At 40.0% G+C, this 18849-nt stretch overlaps 1 protein-coding gene across 9 annotated transcripts in view; it reads left to right on the forward strand.

Moving 5' to 3' along the window:
* Nucleotides 1-18849, forward strand: part of USP34 (ubiquitin specific peptidase 34) — a 267250-nt gene that overhangs the window by 39613 nt on the left and 208788 nt on the right. For all 9 annotated transcript variants that reach the window (XR_003524622.1, XM_027621741.1, XM_027621744.1 and 6 more), the window contains exon 2: nucleotides 16598-16685. Coding sequence is in view for 8 of the 9 variants with exons in the window: in XM_027621741.1 (XP_027477542.1) it covers nucleotides 16598-16685 (88 nt within the window). In the remaining variant the exon portion in view is untranslated. The remainder of the gene's footprint in view (nucleotides 1-16597; nucleotides 16686-18849) is intronic.

An 18849-nucleotide genomic window follows, 5' to 3' on the forward strand; every position in this document is an offset into this window, starting at 1 on the left:
GCCAGTGTTGACACTTAACAATATTAAGTCTCGTGATCCATGAATATGAGATTTCTATTTATTTGTGTCTAATTTCTTTCAGCAATCTTTTGTAGTTTTCAGTGTACAAATCTTTTACCTCCTTGGTTAAGTTTATTCCTAAGTCTTTTATTCTTTTTGATACTGTGATAAATGCAGTTGTGTTCTTAATTTTCTCTACAGATTGTTCATTGTTGCTGTATAGCAGTATTAAGATTTTTGTGTCACGCTACTTTACTGAATTCATTCTAGCAGGTTTTTTTGGTGGACTCCTTAGAGTTTCCTACATGTAAGATTATGTAATCTGTGAACAATGGTAATTTTACTTCTTCCTTTCCAGTTCCTTTTTGCCTAATTGCTCTGGCTAGAACTTCTAATACTGTAGTTGAATAGAAGTTGTGAAAGTTGGCTACTTTGTCTTGCTCCTCATTTTAGAGAAGATTGCAGTCTTTAACCATTGAGAATGATGTTAGCTCTTTGGAGAGCTCAGTTTGACCCTAATAAAATGTCCTTCCATTCCTTTACTGGTTATGAGGTAGATACAATGAAATAAATTGGAAAGCTTGTGTGGGTGAGCTATTAGGCTGTTAGTTAGGCCTTAGGTAGGGATAGGTGTCTGACTACACATATGCTTTTTCCAGAATGTGTTCCTTTTGTGTTTTTTGTTTGGGAAAGATGGGATTGTTGCAGCCACTCATGTGATTTCAGGCTGGGGAAGGAAAACTGGCATTGTGTAGTATGGTTTCTTCTTCCCTGTCCAGGTTGTTGACCCTTTAGGTTGCAATATAGTTCCTTATAGGTTTCTTTCTTCTTTTTTATGGCCGAGATGCATTTTCTTTATTTTCTCTTAGAATCCTACAAAAGAAGTTAAACACCGAGGGTGAGAATCCTTTCTGAGAGCCCTCCAGCCCTCCCCTTGTTTTCCAGCTGTATTATTGCTGCAGTTCATGGGGTTGGAGGGCTTCCTGCTGAAACCTACAAACCAAGAGTTTGTTTCAGTGGTTGCCTTATCTCTCTTTTTTCTTTAAATTTTTTATTGTTATGTTAGTCACCATAGATTACATCATTAGTTTTTGATGTAGTGTTCCATGATTCATTGTTTGTGTATAACACCCAGTGCTCCACGCAGAACGTGCCCTCTTTAATACCCATCACCAGGCTAACCCATCTCCCCACCCCTCTCCCCTCTAGAACCCTCAGTTTGTTTTTCAGAGTCCATCGTCTCTCATGGTTCGTCTAGGTTGCCTTATCTCTTCCCCGAGTATATATTATCCCCGTCATGGATTTGTTGTAAGGATTTTCTACCTGATGGACAGTAGTGTGTTTGGCTTGCAGGGTCTCAGGTGCTCTTACCTTGTTAACCTTTCGTTTGGCATGTACTTCTGCCTTTTATGACTTTTCCTTCTCTTCCTGGTCAAGAGACTTGTTTTTACCCTTTTTGGTCTAGTCAATATTACCCGAGAGAAGTAGTCCAGCCTCCTGTTTGGACTACCAGCATTTGTGGAGCTGAGTGTGGAAGAGTGCCATAAGGCTTAACATTGAGTATATAGTTTGATCTAGAATAAGGTATTCTTTTTTTAGACAAAAATTAAGCCCATACACAATTGGTAGAAGAATAATAATAAAATGTAAGACTTTTATTGGTTCTTAGGAATTTTTCCCCCATAATATTAATGTTTTACAGTGATCCATGCAAGCTTTTGTGTGATTAAAGAGATGACCCTGGTGGAGGTGGGGTGGGGATAAAAAAAAAAAAAAAAGACCCTACTACCAGTATATGAAGAAACTGTAACAAAGCTGACAATCTGTTTTTTTTTTTCCTTCCAAAGCTGACAGTCTTAAGAAATGACTTTTTATTGTGCATGTAGTGATTGGCTTATTGCCTTTAAGGACCCCTTTCTTTTCTAATTTGTAAAGCTATGTGTTGAGAAGGTGAAGTAGGTGTAAAGTCATTAAGATGATGGATTAATGCGAGTGGTTCTTTTGATCTTTAGTGTTTTGGGGAAATGATCTTTTTTTTTTAAGATTTATTTATTTTGAGAGAGTGAGAATGAGAGAGAGAGAGTACATGAGAGTGGGGAGGGTTAGAGGGAGAAGCAGGCTCCTCGCCGAGCAGGGAGCCCGATGCGGGACTCAATCCCGGGACTCCAGGATCATGACCTGAGCTGAAGGCAGTAATTCAACCAACTGAGCCACCAAGGCACCCTGGGAAATATTTATTAGAATTCAATGCCTTCATGTCTCCATATCAAAAGATGACACATGGACCTCATGGTTAAAGCTGCAGCAGGTTGATTGACACTTCAGTGAAATGCCGTTGGAGAAAAACTGCTAGTGTTTTTTAAGTCAGACTAGTTACGATTTTGTCAGTGCTCTGGTTATAAAGTTTCATAGGTTTTGAGTAGTTTTCTTCTAACCTTGTTTTATTGTTGTTAGCCGTATTATTCTTTAAGTTATTTTCAAAAAACGATTTTATTCCTTTGGAAGAGAGAAAGTGAGCATGCATGCACAGGCGCACAAGTGGGAGGAGGGGCAGGGGGACAAGCAGACTCCCCGCTGAGTGGGCAGCCCAACCCAGGGCTTGATCCCAGGACCCTGAGATCAGGACCTGAGCTGAAGTCAGGTGCTTAACCGACTGAGCCACCCAGGTTCCCCTAAGATTTTGTTTTTAGGTGATCTCTACACCCAACATGGGGCTCAAGCTCACGACACCAAGATCAAGAGTTGCATGTTCTACTAACTGAGCCAGCCAGGCGTCCCCACCTTATTCTTCAGTGCAAGATTTTGTGTCACATTGACTCTTCTCAGGAATGCTTACATGACATAGTAGGAAATACCTGTACAGAGACATATACATGTTTTCAGTATGAAACTCCTGGCTTTTAGCTGCATGGTTTTCTAAAAACCAGATTTTTCTGGTTCATCTCTGAGAGGAAACATAATCTTTTGGAGAGAGAGAGAGAGAGAATGTGTGTGTGTGAAGGGGGGAAGAAAGGGAGTGTCTACTCCTTCTTAATAAGACTAATATTTTTTAGCCCTACCTGTATTCTTGCTTTCAGAAGTACTCAGTGTTTCTGGTTCCTGAGCCTTTCTGAGATTTCATGGGAAAAATTAGCCTAGTTCTATTCCCCAGTATCAGGCTGATTTGTTTAGCTTATGTGGTTTTTCTTTTCTTTCTTTTCCTTTCCTTTCCTTTTTTTTTAAGATTTTATGTATGTATTTGACAGAGAGAGAGACAGTGAGAGAGGGAACACAAGCAGGGGGAGTGGGAGAGGGAGAAGCAGGCTTCCCGCGGAGCAGGGAGCTTGATGTGGGCCTCGATCCCAGGACCCTGGGATCATGACCTGCGCTGAAGGCAGACACTTAACGACTGAGCCACCCAGGCGCCCTACTGTGGTTTCTCTAAGTCAGGTGCCCTTTTCTTACACAATTTAGTTGTTTTTGCCCTTGTGTGTTAATTTTCTCTTGTTTTAATGGAGTTTGGGGAGGAAGTGGAAAAAAAAAGGGTATCTTGAATCTGGCATATTTAACTAGAAAAAATTAAGTATGAAAATAGGTTAGACCATTGAAAAGAACCCTAATAGATATACATGTACTTGACAGATTTAATAGATGTTAATATATTATATTGGCTTTTAGTTGTATCACTTCTAGGCTTTTAGCTGTATCAGTTTTATTTCTTTTATAAAAGTACTTCCTCTTGCCTATCTTTGTATCTTTTTCCCCAGATGTAACCATTCTCTTGGTGAGGATGTGTATCATTACAGTATATATATTTATACTATGATGGTACATGAGACATAAGACAGTTTTTTTGTGTGTGTTAAAAGTTAACAAATGGTGGGACACCTGAGTTGCTCAGTCAGTTAAGCGGCTGCCTTCGGCTCAGGTCATGATCCCAGGGTCCTGGGATTGAGTCCCACATTGGGCTCCCTGCTCAGAGGGGATTCTGCTTCTCCCTCTCCCTCTGCCTGCCACTCCCCTCCTTGTGTTCTCTCTCTGACAAATAAATAAATAAAATCTTACAAAAAAAAAAAGTTAACAAACGGTATCAAACTGCCTGTAACCTTTTGCAACTCTTTCATTGATTATTTGGGATTTGAATATTAGACATTTTGATACACAGATTGTTTATTTTTATTTATTTTTTAAAGATTTTATTTAAGGAAGCATGAACAGGGGAAGGGGCAGAGGGAGAGAGAGAGAATCTTCAAGTAGACTCCCCACTGAGGAGTTTATTTATTTTTAAAAAGATTTTATTTTTAAGTAATCTCTACACATAACATAGGGCTTGAACTCACAACACCGACATCAAGAGTCATGAGCTCTACTAACTGAGCCAGGCGATCCGAGTTTCAGTTTATTAAGCTATTACCCCATTACTTTTTTTAATTATGTTAATCACCATACATTACATCATTAGTTTTTGATGTAGTGTTCCATGATTCATTGTTTGCGTATAACACCCAGTGCTCCATGCAGAACGTGCCCTCTTTAATACCCATCACCAGGCTAACCCATCCCCCCACCCCCTCCCCTCTAGAACCCTCAGTTTGTTTTTCAAACAAAGTCTCTCATGGTTCGTCTCCCCCTCCGATTCCCCCCCTTCATTCTTCCCCTCCTGCTACCTTTTTTTAAAACATATAATGTATTATTTGTTTCAGAGGTACAGGTCTGTGATTCAACATTCTTACACAATTCACAGCACTCACTATAGCACATACCCTCCCCAGTGTCTATCAGCCAGCCATCCCATCCCTCCCACCCTGACCACTCCAGCAACCCTGTTTGTTTCCTGAGATTAAGAATTCCTCATATCAGTGAGATCATATGATACATGTCTTTCTCTGATTGACTTATTTCGCTCAGCATAATACTCTCCAGTTCCATCCACATCGTTGCAAATGGCAAGATCTCATTCCTTTTGATGGCTGCATAATATTCCATTATATATATTTATATATATATATACATACATACATACATACACACACACACCACATGTTCTTTATCCATTCATCTGTCGATGGACATCTTGGCTCTTTCCACAGTGTGGCTATTGTGGACATTGCTGCTATAAACACTGGGGTGCACGTACCCCTTCGGATCCCTACATTTGTATCTTTGGGGTAAATACCCAGGAGTGCAATTGCTGGATCGCATGGTAGCTCTAGTTTCAACGTTTTGAGGAGCCTCCATACTGTTTTCCAGAGTGGCTGCACCAGCTTGCATTCCCACCAACAGTGTAGGAGGGTTCCCCTTTTTCCGCATCCCCGTCAACATCTGTCGTTTCCTGACTTGTTAATTTTAGCCATTCTGACTAGTGTGAGGTGGTATCTCATTGAGGTTTTGATTTGGATTTCCCTGATGCCGAGCGATGTTGAGCACTTTTTCATGTGTCTGTTGGCCATTTGGATGTCTTCTCTGGAAAAATGTCTGTTTATGTCTTCTGCCCATTTCTTGATTGGATCATTTGTTCTTTGGATGTTGAGTTTGAGAAGTTCTTTATAGAGTTTGGATACCAGCCCTTTATCTGATATGTCATTTGCAAATATCTTCTCCCATTCTGTTGGTTGTCTTTTGGTTTTGTGGACTGTTTCTTTTGCTGTGCAAAAGCTTTTTATCTTGATGAAATCCCACTAGTTCATTTTTGCCCTCGCTTCCCTTGCTTTGGCGATGTTTCTAGGAAGAAGTTGCTGCGGCTGAGGTCGAAGAGGTTGCTGCCTGTGTTCTCCTTTAGGATTTTGATGGACTCCTGTCTCACATTGAGGTCTTTTCAACCATTTTGAGTCTATTTTTGTGTGTGGTGTAAGGAAATGGTCCAATTTTATTCTTCTGCATGTGGCTGTCCAATTTTCCCAACACCATTTGCTGAAGAGACTGTCTTTTTCCATTGGACATTCTTTCCTGCTTTGTCAAAGATTAGTTGACCATAGAGTTGAGGGTCCATTTCTGGGCTCTCTATTCTGTTCCATTGATCTACGTGTCTGTTTTTGTGCCAGTACCATAGTGTCTTGATGATGACAGCTTTGTAATAGAGCTTGAAGTCCGGAATTGTGATGCCGCCAGCTTTGCTTTTCTTTTTCACCATTCCTCTGGCTATTCAGGATCTTTTCTGGTTCCATACAAATTTTAGGATTATTTGTTCCATTTCCTTGAAAAAAGTGGATGGTATTTTGATGGGGATTGCATTGAATCTGTAGATTCCTCTAGGTAGCATTGACATCTTCACAATATTTGTTCTTCCAATCCATGAGCATGGAACGTTTTTCCATTTCTTTGTGTCTTCCTCAGTTTCTTTCATGAGTATTTTATAATTTTCTGAGTACAGATCCTTTGCCTCTTTGGTTAGGTTTAGTCTTAGGTATCTTACGGTTTTGGGTGCAATTGTAAATGGGATCGACTCCTTAATTTGTCTTCTCTTCTGTCTTGTTGTTGGTGTATAGGAATGCCACTGATTTCTGCGCACTGATTTTATATCCTGCCACGTTACTGAATTCCTGTATGAGTTCTAGCAGTTCTGGGGTGGAGTCTTTCGGGTTTTCCACATAAAATATATATCATCAGTGAGAGTTTGACTTCTTCTTTGCCGATTCAGATGCCTTTGATTTCTTTTTGTTGTCTGATTGCCGTGGCTAGGACTTCTAATACTGTGTTGAATAGCAGTGGTGATAGTGGATCCCTGCCGCATTCCTGACCTTAGGGGGAAAGCTCTCAGTTTTTCCCCCTTGAGAATGATACTCGCTCTGGGTTTTTCATAGATGGCTTTTATGATATTGAGGTATGTACCCTCTATCCCTATACTCTGAAGAGTTTTGATCAAGAAAGGATGCTGTACTTTGTCAAATGCTTTTTCTGCATCTATTGAGAGGATCATATGATTCTTGTTCTTTTATTAATGTATTGTATCACATTGATTGATTTGCGGATGTTGAACCACCCTTGTAGCCCAGGGATAAATCCCACTTGGTCGTGGTGAATATCCTTTTAATGCACTGTTGTATCCTATTGGCTAGTATTTTGGTGAGAATTTTTTCATCCATGTTCATCAAGGATATTGGTCTGTAATTCTCCTTTTTGATGGGGTCTTTGGTTTGGGGATCAAGGTAATGATGGCCTCATAAAATGAGTTTGGAAGTTTTCCTTCCATTTCTATTTTTTGGAACAGTTTCAGAAGAACAGGTATTAATTTTTCTTTACATGTGTGGTAGAATTCCCTGGGAAGCCATCTGGCCCTGGGCTTTTGTTTGTTGGGAGGTTTCTGATTACCTTTCAATTACCTTAGGGGTTTATAGGTCTGATTTTCTATTTCTTCTTGGTTCAGTTTTGGTAGTTGATACATCTTTAGGAATGCATCCATTTCTTCCAGATTATCTAATTTGCTGGCATAGAGTTGCTCATAATATGTTCTTATAATTGTTTGTATTTCTTTTGTGTTGGTTGTGATCTCTCCTCTTTCTTCATTATTTATTTGGGTCCTTTCTCTTTTCTTTTTGATAAGTCTGGCCAGGGGTTTATCAATCTTGTTAATTCTTTCAAAGAAACAGCTCCTAGTTTCGTTGATCTGTTCTACTGTTCTTTTGGTTTCTATTTCATGGATTTCTGCTCTGATGTTCATTATTTCTCTTCTTGTGCTGGGTTTAGGCTTTTTTTGCTGTTCTTTCTCCAGCTCCTTTAGGTGTAGAGCTAGGTTGTGTATTTGAGACCCTTCTTGTTTCTTGAGAAAGGCTTGTATTGCTATATACTTTCCTCTTAGGAATGCCTTTGCTGCATCCCAAAGGTTTTGAACAGTTGTGTTTTCATTTTCATTGGTTTCCATGAATTTTTTTAATTCATTAATTTCCTGGTTGACCCATTCATTCTTTAGTAGGATGCTGTTTAGCCTTCATGTATTTGAGTTCTTTCTGACTTTCCTCTTGGTGATTGAGTTCTAGTTTCAAAGCATTGTGGTCTGAAAATGTGCGGGGAATGATCCCAATATTTTGGTACCGGTTGAGACCTGATTTGTGACCTAGGATGTAATCTATTCTGGAGAATGTTCCATGGGCACTAGAGAAGAATGTGTATTCTGTTGCTTTGGGATGGAATGTTCTGAATATATATGAAGTCCATTTGGTCCAGTGTGTCATTTAAAGTCTTTATTTCCTTGTTGATCTTTTGCTTAGATGATCTTTCCATTTCAGTCAGGGGGGTGTTAAAGTCCCCCCCCCCCCCATTATTGTATTGTTGTCAATGTGTTTCTTTGCTTTTGTTATTAATTGCCTTATAAAATTGGCTGCTCCCATGTTAGGGGCATAGATATTTACAATTCTTAGATCTTCTTGTTGGATAGACCCTTTAAGTAGGATATAGTGTCCTTCCTCATCTCTTATTACAGTTTTTGGTTTAAAATCTAATTTGTCTGATACAAGGATTGCCACCCCAGCTTTCTTTTGGTGTCCATTAGCATGGTAAATGGTTTTCCACCCCCTCACTTTCAATCTGGGGGTGTCTTTGGGTCTAAAGTGAGTCTCTTGCAGACAGCATATCGATGGGTCTTGTTTTTTTATCCAGTCTGATAGCCTGTGTCTTTTGATTGGGGCATTTAGCCCATTTACATTCAGGGTAACTTTTGAAAGATGAATTTAGTGCCGTTGTATTGCCTGTAAGGTGACTGTTCCTGTATATTGTCTGTGTTCCTTTCTGGTCTATGTTACTTTTAGGCTCTCTCCTTGCTTAGAGGACCCCTTTCAGTATTTCTTGTAGGGCTGGTTTCGTGTTTGCAAATTCCTTTAGTTTCTGTTTGTCCTGGAAGCTTTTTATCTCTCCTTCTATTTTCAATGACAGCCTAGCTGGATATAGTATTCTTGGTTGCATATTTTTCTCGTTTAGTGCTCTGAAGATATCATGCCAGTCCTTTCTGGCCTGCCAGGTCTCTGTGGATAGGTCTGTTCCCAGTCTAATGTTTCTACCATTGTACATTACAGATCTCTTCTCCCGAGGTGCTTTCAGGATTTTCTCTTTGTCTCTGAGACTCGTAAATTTTACTATTAGATGTCGGGATGTTGACCTGTTTTTATTGATTCTGAGAGGGGCTCTCTGTGCCTCCTGGATTTTGATGCCTGTTTCCTTCCCCAGATTAGGGAAGTTCTCTGCTATAATTTGCTCCAGTATACCTTTTGCCTCTCTCTTTCTTCTTTTTCTGGGATCCCAATTATTCTAATGTTTTACGTTAGGGTACCACTTATCTCTTGAATTCTGCCCTCATGATCCAGGTCTTGTTTCTCTCTCTTTTTCTCAGCTTCTTTATTTTCCATCATTTGGTCTTCTGTATCACTCATTCTCTGTTCTACCTCATTTATCCTAGCAGTTAGAGCCTCTATTTTTGATTGCACCTCTTTAATAGCCTTTTTTATTTCGACTTGTTTAGATTTTAGTTCTTTTATTTCTCCAGAATGGGTTTCTCTAATAATTTCCATGCTTTTTTCAAGCCCAGCTAGTATCTTTAAAATCATCATTCTGAACTCTAGTTCTGACATCTTACTAATGTCCGTATTGATTAGGTCCCTAGCAGTCGGTACTGCCTCTTGTTCTTTTTGTTGAGGTGATTTTTTTCTGTCTTGTCATTTTGTCCAGAGGAGAATAGATGAATGAAAGAACAAAATGCTAACAGGGTAACAATGTCCCCAGGAAATACCCACTTAAACAAATGAGAAAAGACCTGAAACGAGGGCAAAAGAAAGGGAAAGAAAGAAAAAAGAAAAAGAAAAACAAGAGAAGACAGAATATGATCAAATATGATCAGGCTGGTGCATAGATCAGTGCCACACACTAGATTTTTGGCGTATTTTGGTCTGGTAGAAGAACGTGCCTCCCAAAATTTTAAAGAAAGAAAAACTTATATATGTACAAAAATAAGGGTTAATACAATGAAGGGATGGAATATGAATGTAAAGATGAAAATTATAAAAGATTTTATGAAAGGAATTGATAAGTTGGTTGAAAAAAGAAAGGATTTAAAAAAAAGGGAGAGAATGTGATCAGGAGACTAGAACAAAGCCCAACACTAGAGATTTAGGGTATATTTTGATCTGTTAGAAGAAACTGTATCTCAAAATTTTGAAGAGAGAACCACTTATATATATATACACCAAAAATAAGGGTAACTACTATGAAGGGATAGAATATGACTCTGAAAATGAAAAATAAATATTTTTTTAAAAAACGGAATGATAAGATGTTGGTTGAAAGAGGGAAAAAAATTTCAAAGAAAAAAGACAGTTAAAAAAATTAACTTCGAAAGACTAAGGAATCATGGTAAAAAAAAAACCATGAATTCTATATGCAGTATTCCCGTTCTGCCGTTCTCCGTGATCGGTAAACTTGGTCTTGGCTGGCTGTTCTTGCTGATCTTCTGGGGGAGGGGCCTGTTGCTGTGGTTCCCAAATGTCTTTGCAGGAGGCGGAATTGCCCTGCCCTTGCTGGTCCAGGCTACATAATCTGCTCGGGTTTGCTCTGGGGAGCTTTTGTTCTCTGCAAGCTTTCCGTACAGCTTTGGAGGATGAGAGTGAAAATGGCGGCCTCCCAGTCTCCGCCCCAGAGGAGCTGGGAACTTAGGGCCCTCTCCTCAGTGACCCGCAGAGAAAAGCAGTCAATCACTTCCATCTCCCCAGTCTCCGGCCGTGCTCCGTGCTCACCTGGACTGTGACCGAGCATTTCTATCTCTGGCACACAACCCCGTTTGCAGTCTCCAAACCCAGCAGATCCCTGTGGGCCGCGGGAGCTCCTCCCGGGGGAGGAAGGGGAGTCCCCCCGGATCTGCCACTTGTTGGGTCCCTGCTGGGAGAGTAATGGCCTGACTGTGCTGCAGATCATGGTTTATGGCAACCCTGAGCTGAGAGCCCACTCCTTGGTCCGTCTCTGCAGCTGGCTTCCCTGCGATACCTGGGAGCTCAGCCGCACTCAGGTACCTCCAGTCTTCCTGTGACCCCGAGGGTCCTGACACCACACTGTCCCAGCGAGGATTCCACCCCCCACCCCCCCCAACCCCGCTTAGCCACTGGAGTGACATCCCTCAACGGAGCCAACTTCTAAAAGCTCCGATTTTGTGCTCCGCAGCTCTATCACTTGCCAGAAATGGCCTATGGAGGCCCCCCTCCCCCGCCGTCTATCTTCCCAAATAAGGCCTCGGATTCACTTCTCCGCACCTCCTACCTTCCAGAAAGTGGTCGCTTTTCTGTTCAGAGAGTTGTTGCTATTCTTTTCTTCGATTTCTTGTTGAGTTCGTAGGTGTTCAGAATGGTTTGATCCCTATCCAGCTGAATTTCTGGGACCAGATGAAATCCAGGTCTCCTACTCCCCCCGCCCTCTTGCCGGTCCACCCCTTTACTTTTTAATAGGCAGTACTTTTATTTTCATTCATTTCCGTTTGAGTTCTACTATACTACAACACTAAAACTAGTCTTTTAAAAAAAAAAGTCCCCTTCTTCCAGTTAAAATTCTGACTTATATTTTTGCAAACTGCCCGGGAATAAGGGATACATATGATTGATATTTAAACTTTAATTGCTAGTCCTGAAATAGGTATAGTATGAATGCTTATAAGAAATAAGTTCTGGGGCACCTGAGTGGCTTAGTTGGTTAAGCAACTGCCTTCGGCTCAGGTCATGATCCTGGAATCCTGGGATCGAGTCCCACATCGGGCTCCTTGCTCAGCAGGGAGTCGGCTTCTCCCTCTCCCGTTCTCCCCTCTTATGTACTCTCTCTCTCTCATATTCTCTCTCTCAAATAAATAAATAGAAATCTTAAAAAAAAAAAAAGTTCTGGGGGTGCCTGCCTGGCTCATTTGGTACAGTATGTGACCCCTTGATCCTGAGGTTGTGAGTTTGAGCTCCACATTGAGTGTAGAGATGACTTAAAACATCAAATAAAAATAAGCAAAAAAAAGTTCTGGATAATGGACCTTATTCCTTTTTTTGTTGTAATTTTTTATTTAAAAAAATTTTTTTTTATTTTTCAGTTTTTATTTTAGGGAGAGAGTGTGTGCACCAGAGAGGGTGCATGTGTGGAAGGGGGGCAGAGGCAGAGGAAGAGAGAATCTCAAGCAGATTCCCTGCTGAGCGTGGAGCCTAACTTGGGCCTTGATCCCTCGACCCTGATATCACGACCTGAGCAGAAATCAAGAGTCAGTTGCTTAACTGACTGAGCCATCCAGGCACCCGAAGATTTTTTATTTTTTATTTTTATTTAAATTCTGTTAATTAACATGTAGGGCATTGGTTTCAGAGGGAGACTTTAATGATTCATCAGTTGTATATAACACCCATTGCTCAGTACATCAAGTGCCCTCCTTAATGCCCATCACCCAGTTACCCCATCTCCCCCTCTACCCTTCCCTCCAGCAGCCCTGCGTTTGTAGTTAAGAATCTCTTATGGTTTGTCCCCCTCTCTGGTTTTGTCTTATTTTTCCCTACCTTCCCCTATGATCCTTTGTTTTTTTTTTTTCTTCCACATCTAAGTGAAATCATATGATAATTGTCTTTCTCTGATTGACTTATTTTGCTTAGCATAATATCCTCTGGTTCCATCCACGTCATTGCACATGGTAAGATTTCTTTTTTGATGGCTGAGGAATACTCCATTTTGTGTGTGTACACTATATCTTCTTTACCCATTCATCTGTCAGTGGACATCTGGGCTCTTTCCAGAGTTTGGCTATTGTGGACATTGCTGCTATAAACGTGGGGTGTGGGTGCCCCTTTGGATCACTATGTTTGTACCTTTGGATAAATACTTAGTAATGGATTTGCTGGATCGTAGGATAGCTCTGTTTTTAACTTTTTCAAGATTTTTATTTTTAAGTAATCTATACACCCAATGTGGGGCTCCAACTCACAACACAAGATCAAGAGTCACATGCTCCACCTACTGAGCCGGTTGAGCATTGGACTCTTGATTTAGGCTTGGGGCATGATCTCAGGGTGGTAAGATGGAGCCCTGCATTAGGCTCTCTGCTCTCTCTCCCCCGCAGAGTCTGCTTGTCCGTCCCTCTTCCTCTGTTCTCCCCCTGCTCACATGCATGTGTGCGCGCTCTCTCTAAACTAAATAAAATGCTTTAAAAAAAAGTCTTAAAAAAATAGAATGGGGTTGGCAAATGGTGGCCCAATGTACCAGATCTTTCAGCTGCTTGTTTTTAACATGGCTGTGGTCGTTTGTTTACACATTGTGTGTGGCACAGCTATCTAGGTGTGGAAAGAGACTCTGTGGCCTTCTAAGCCTAAAGTATTTACTTTCTTGCCCATTAACGAAAAACTTGCTGACCAGATCTTATACAATTAAACATTTTACATAAAGACTTATTTGGATAACCTGTAGTTTCTGAAAACTTTCTTCCTTTCTGGATTTAACTTTAGATTCGTTTCCTATATAGGGATAGAGGGTACATACCTCAATATCATAAAAGCCATCTATGAAAAACCCACAGAGAATATCATTCTCAAGGGGGAAAAACTGAAAGCTTTCTGCCTAAAGTCAGGAATGCGGCAGGGATGTCCACTATCACCACTGCTATTCAACATAGTATTAGAAGTCTTAGCCACGGCAATAAGACAACAAAAAGAAATCAAAGGCATCTGAATCGGCAAAGAAGAAGTCAAACTCTCACTGATGATGTATATTTTATGTGGAAAACCCGAAAGACTCCACCCCAGAACTGCTAGAACTCATACAGGAATTCAGTAACGTGGCAGGATATAAAATCAGTGCGCAGAAATCAGTGGCATTCCTATACACCAACAACAAGACAGAAGAGAAGACAAATTAAGGAGTCGATCCCATTTACAATTGCACCCAAAACCGTAAGATACCTAAGACTAAACCTAACCAAAGAGGCAAAGGATCTGTACTCAGAAAATTATAAAATACTCATGAAAGAAACTGAGGAAGACACAAAGAAATGGAAAAACGTTCCATGCTCATGGATTGGAAGAACAAATATTGTGAAGATGTCAATGCTACCTAGAGGAATCTACAGATTCAATGCAATCCCCATCAAAATACCATCCACTTTTTTCAAGGAAATGGAACAAATAATCCTAAAATTTGTATGGAACCAGAAAAGATCCTGAATAGCCAGAGGAATGGTGAAAAAGAAAAGCAAAGCTGGCGGCATCACAATTCCGGACTTCAAGCTCTATTACAAAGCTGTCATCATCAAGACACTATGGTACTGGCACAAAAACAGACACGTAGATCAATGGAACAGAATAGAGAGCCCAGAAATGGACCCTCAACTCTATGGTCAACTAATCTTTGACAAAGCAGGAAAGAATGTCCAATGGAAAAAGACAGTCTCTTCAGCAAATGGTGTTGGGAAAATTGGACCATTTCCTTACACCACACACAAAAATAGACTCAAAATGGTTGAAAGACCTCAAGGTGAGACAGGAGTCCATCAGAATCCTAAAGGAGAACACAGGCAGCAACCTCTTCGACCTCAGCCGCAGCAACTTCTTCCTAGAAACATCGCCAAAGCAAGGGAAGCGAGGGCAAAAATGAACTATTGGGATTTCATCAAGATAAAAAGCTTTTGCACAGCAAAAGAAACAGTCCACAAAACCAAAAGACAACCGACAGAATGGGAGAAGATATTTGCAAATGACATATCAGATAAAGGGCTGGTATCCAAACTCTATAAAGAACTTCTCAAACTCAACATCCAAAGAACAAATGATCCAATCAAGAAATGGGCAGAAGACATAAACAGACATTTTTCCAGAGAAGACATCCAAATGGCCAACAGACACATGAAAAAGTGCTCAACATCGCTCGGCATCAGGGAAATCCAAATCAAACCTCAATGAGATACCACCTCACACTAGTCAGAATGGCTAAAATTAACAAGTCAGGAAACGACAGATGTTGACGGGGATGCGGAAAAAGGGGAACCCTCCTACACTGTTGGTGGGAATGCAAGCTGGTGCAGCCACTCTGGAAAACAGTATGGAGGCTCCTCAAAACGTTGAAACTAGAGCTACCATGCGATCCAGCAATTGCACTCCTGGGTATTTACCCCAAAGATACAAATGTAGGGATCCGAAGGGGTACGTGCACCCCAGTGTTTATAGCAGCAATGTCCACAATAGCCACACTGTGGAAAGAGCCAAGATGTCCATCGACAGATGAATGGATAAAGAACGTGTGTGTGTGTGTGTGTGTGTGTGTGTTTGTGTGTGTGTATGTATGTATATATATATATATAAATATATATATATAATGGAATATTATGCAGCCATCAAAAGGAATGAGATCTTGCCATTTGCAACGATGTGGATGGAACTGGAGAGTATTATGCTGAGCGAAATAAGTGAATCAGAGAAAGACATGTATCATATGACCTCACTGATAAGAGTAATTCTTAATCTCAGGAAACAAACAGGGTTGCTGGAGTGGGGGTGGGGTAGGAGGGATGGGGTCCTGGGTGATAGTCATTGGGGAGGGTATGTGCTATGGTGAGCACTGTGAGTTGTGCAAGACTGTTGAATCACAGATCTGTACCTCTGAAACAAATAATGCAATATATGTTAAGAAAAAAAAAAGATAGCAGGAGGGGAAGAATGAAGGGGATAAATCAGAGGGGGAGTTGAACCATGAGAGATGATGGACTCTGAGAAACAAACAGGGTTCTAGAGGGGAGGGGAGTGGAGGAATGGGTAAGCCTGGTGATGCGTATTAAAGGGGGCACGTTCTGCGTGGAGCACTTGGTGTTATGCACAAACAATGAATCATGGAACACTACATCACAAACTAATGATGTAATGTATGGTGATTAACATAACTAAAAAATTTAAAGATTCCTTTCCTAGTTGTACAGACTGTATATGAAATGCCAGTATGTCAGTCAAGCTTCAGTCAGGGAGTTGAAAGGGAATTTATTAAAGGGAAGTACTTACACAGATGTTAGAGGTAAAGAACAAACGGAACCTGGATGACACCCAGAGATGATGATGACATTTATAATAACTGAGGAAGCAGCCAGTTTCCCCGAAGGCTGGGGAAACGAAGGAGAGTTGTCAGAATCTAAGAATCAGTTAGAATCACTTGGGGGTGGGCCCTGTAAAGGAAGCTAGGACTTAATGGAAGGGATGCTGTCTGGCTATTGCTGGTAACTCTGAGAGGAGTACCATGAGATTGGTTTTTGGATGCTGTCACTTGGAATCTGGGCCGCTGCCGAGTGATGCTTTCATACATAGAAAGTGAACACTTTGGTCTCCTCCTGCCTTCTCGTCCTCTAGTGCCATGTAGGCAGTGGAGGAGGATCTTAACAGGAAGCCAGCTGGAAATGAAAAATGAACTTTGCAGAGTTCCAGTCCCAGCCTCACAAAGCAGAGAACAGAAGGGGGGATTTGAAGTAGAGAGACAACACTAGAATAACTGGCAAAGTGTCTTATCTCTTGCTCCCCCAATACATCTGTTAAAAAAAAAAATCTGAAATATTTGCGTTTAGTCTAAACCTTTTTTTTTTTAAAGTATTGGCTTTAATACTGGTTTAGCATTACTTATTCCTCATATTAAAAAGTGTTTTTTTTCTACTTTATTTCAGTATCAGATATAGAAGGTGGTGATGGACTGCAGCTCAGAAAGGAACATACTCTCAAAATATTTGCTTATATCAATTCCTGGACACAGAGGTATGCATCTTTAAGTACTTTAAAGACTAACTTTGTGAGTTGTACTTTTTATTGGCATTGTTTGTCATGAAATTTCCCTTTTAGAGTGTTGGGTTGTATAACTATAGTTAATGACAGTTTATCGATATTTATTAAATCTTCCCTTCTTAATCATGAGGCCACTCATGGTTTTGTTTTTTAAAACAGAATAATAGTTTCTTTAATTCTTTTATTATTTAGAAATAGGAGAGTGAATGAAATTTTTTTTTTCTTTTTTAAAGGTTTATTTATTTGACAGAGAGAGACACAGCGAGAGAGAGAACAGAAACAGGGGGAGTGGGAGAGGGAGAAGCAGGCTTCCCGCTGAGCAGGGAGCCTGACGTGGGGCCAGATCCCAGCGTGCTGGGATCATCACCTGAGTTGAAGGCAGACGCTTAACCAACTGAGCCACCCAGGCGCCTCGAGTGAATGAAATTCTAAAAATAATTATTTTGAGAGATTAAAGAATTTTTAATGGCATAGCTAGAGACCTTTAACAAACTTAATCCATTAAAAAAATCAGTATTGTGGTAATGGACACTTTGACCCTTCTGGAAGCCACTTGTTATTACATTCGCATAATATATAGGTATATTAGACCAATTTTTAAGAAATACATACATTGAGAATATAAAGAATACAACTTCAGGGAACACAATAATTAATATAATCCGAATTTGTAACAAGAATTTGCAAGTTCCTGTTCCCTTAAAATGATTTTAGCTGGTCATAGCTAAAGATTCTTTTTTGCTTGTGTACCTATCTTGTTTATTAGTCTTCTAAAATTTTTGTGGGTGAAAAAAGAATGAAGGTTTGTGTGCAATGATCAGGGAACATGTTAAGTGCAGCTAATATAAATAAATGTCGTGAGCCCACACTCTAGCTGATCATAGAGTTTATCTTCAAATCTCATTTGTTCTACAGTGATATCCCTTTTTCCTCTGTTTTTTCCATCTTTGTCAATAAAGTTGGTACACATATTTGTTCTACAAAAGATTGTAGATTTTTTTACTTGCCATCATTATTGGGGCATCTCTTTTCTGAGTCTCAACCAGCTGAATTACTTTTAGCTAAGTTTAGGAATGGTTGCTGTTCCTCTTTTCATTATGGGTAGAGTAGGTGATTGTATATTTCATAATACCAACGTTAATGATTTAAAAATAACATCAGTATCCAAAGGATTTGTTGAGAAATGTTGCATTTGAGTAATAATTTTGGATTTATTTATTGTAACTGCAGCTAGATAGCAACATGTTATGCCACTGAATAAAATGAAATCCAGAGAAATGCAATTTTTTTAACATCTCACCCCCTAGTTATTGGTGGTGCTGGGTGGGGGTTACATGTTCCCGTTCCTAGTCCTCTTTTATCATTGATACATACTCTTAATCCTTGTATCAGGAATTTTTAACCTGGATGGGAATGAAATTACAGAGTAAATACTGATGTGTACAGTTTAGGCATAATTTGTAGGTTTCATTAGAATGTCAAAGAATGTTTGCCCCCAAACTACAGAGATCCTCTTTTATCTACTGTTTCTATAGAGTATCGTGGTTAAGAATGTGGCTGTCGAGCCAGATTAATGTGGCTTTGAGTCCTGCTTCATCACCTGTTTTTTAGATGATTAGGACAAACTAGTTAGCTTGTAAGTTCTTACTTCATTTGTGAAATGAGAATAATAATGTTGCTACTATTTTAGGTTGTGAAGAGACCAGGTGCTTAGCATAGTACCTGACAGAAGATCTTAATAAACACCTGTTTGAATTAAAATTGTTAAAATTTATTTTAGAAAATGATATACATGTTGAAGGTTGTATAAATAAAGTGTGAAAAACTGAACTAAAAAACAATTGTAACCATTATCATTTTATTCACATGTCAGTAAGTTTGAGCAATTTTTAGCTGGTAGTAAAAAAGTGCCCAAAACTAGAATGTTACACTCTTCATTGTTCATGCTGAAGACAAGACAAGTGACAATAAAATATCCAGGTGGATCACAGTGTTTTGTGATAAAAAAATTTTTGTCTACGGGTGCCTGGGTAGCTCAGTTGGTTAATTGTCTGCCTTCAGCTCAGGTCATAATCACAGGATCCTGGGATCAAGTTCTGCATCAGACTCCCTGCTCCTCGGGGAGTCTGCTTCTCCC

Source organism: Zalophus californianus, chromosome 8, assembly GCF_009762305.2.
Source record: "Zalophus californianus isolate mZalCal1 chromosome 8, mZalCal1.pri.v2, whole genome shotgun sequence".
Lineage (NCBI taxonomy): Eukaryota > Metazoa > Chordata > Mammalia > Carnivora > Otariidae > Zalophus > Zalophus californianus.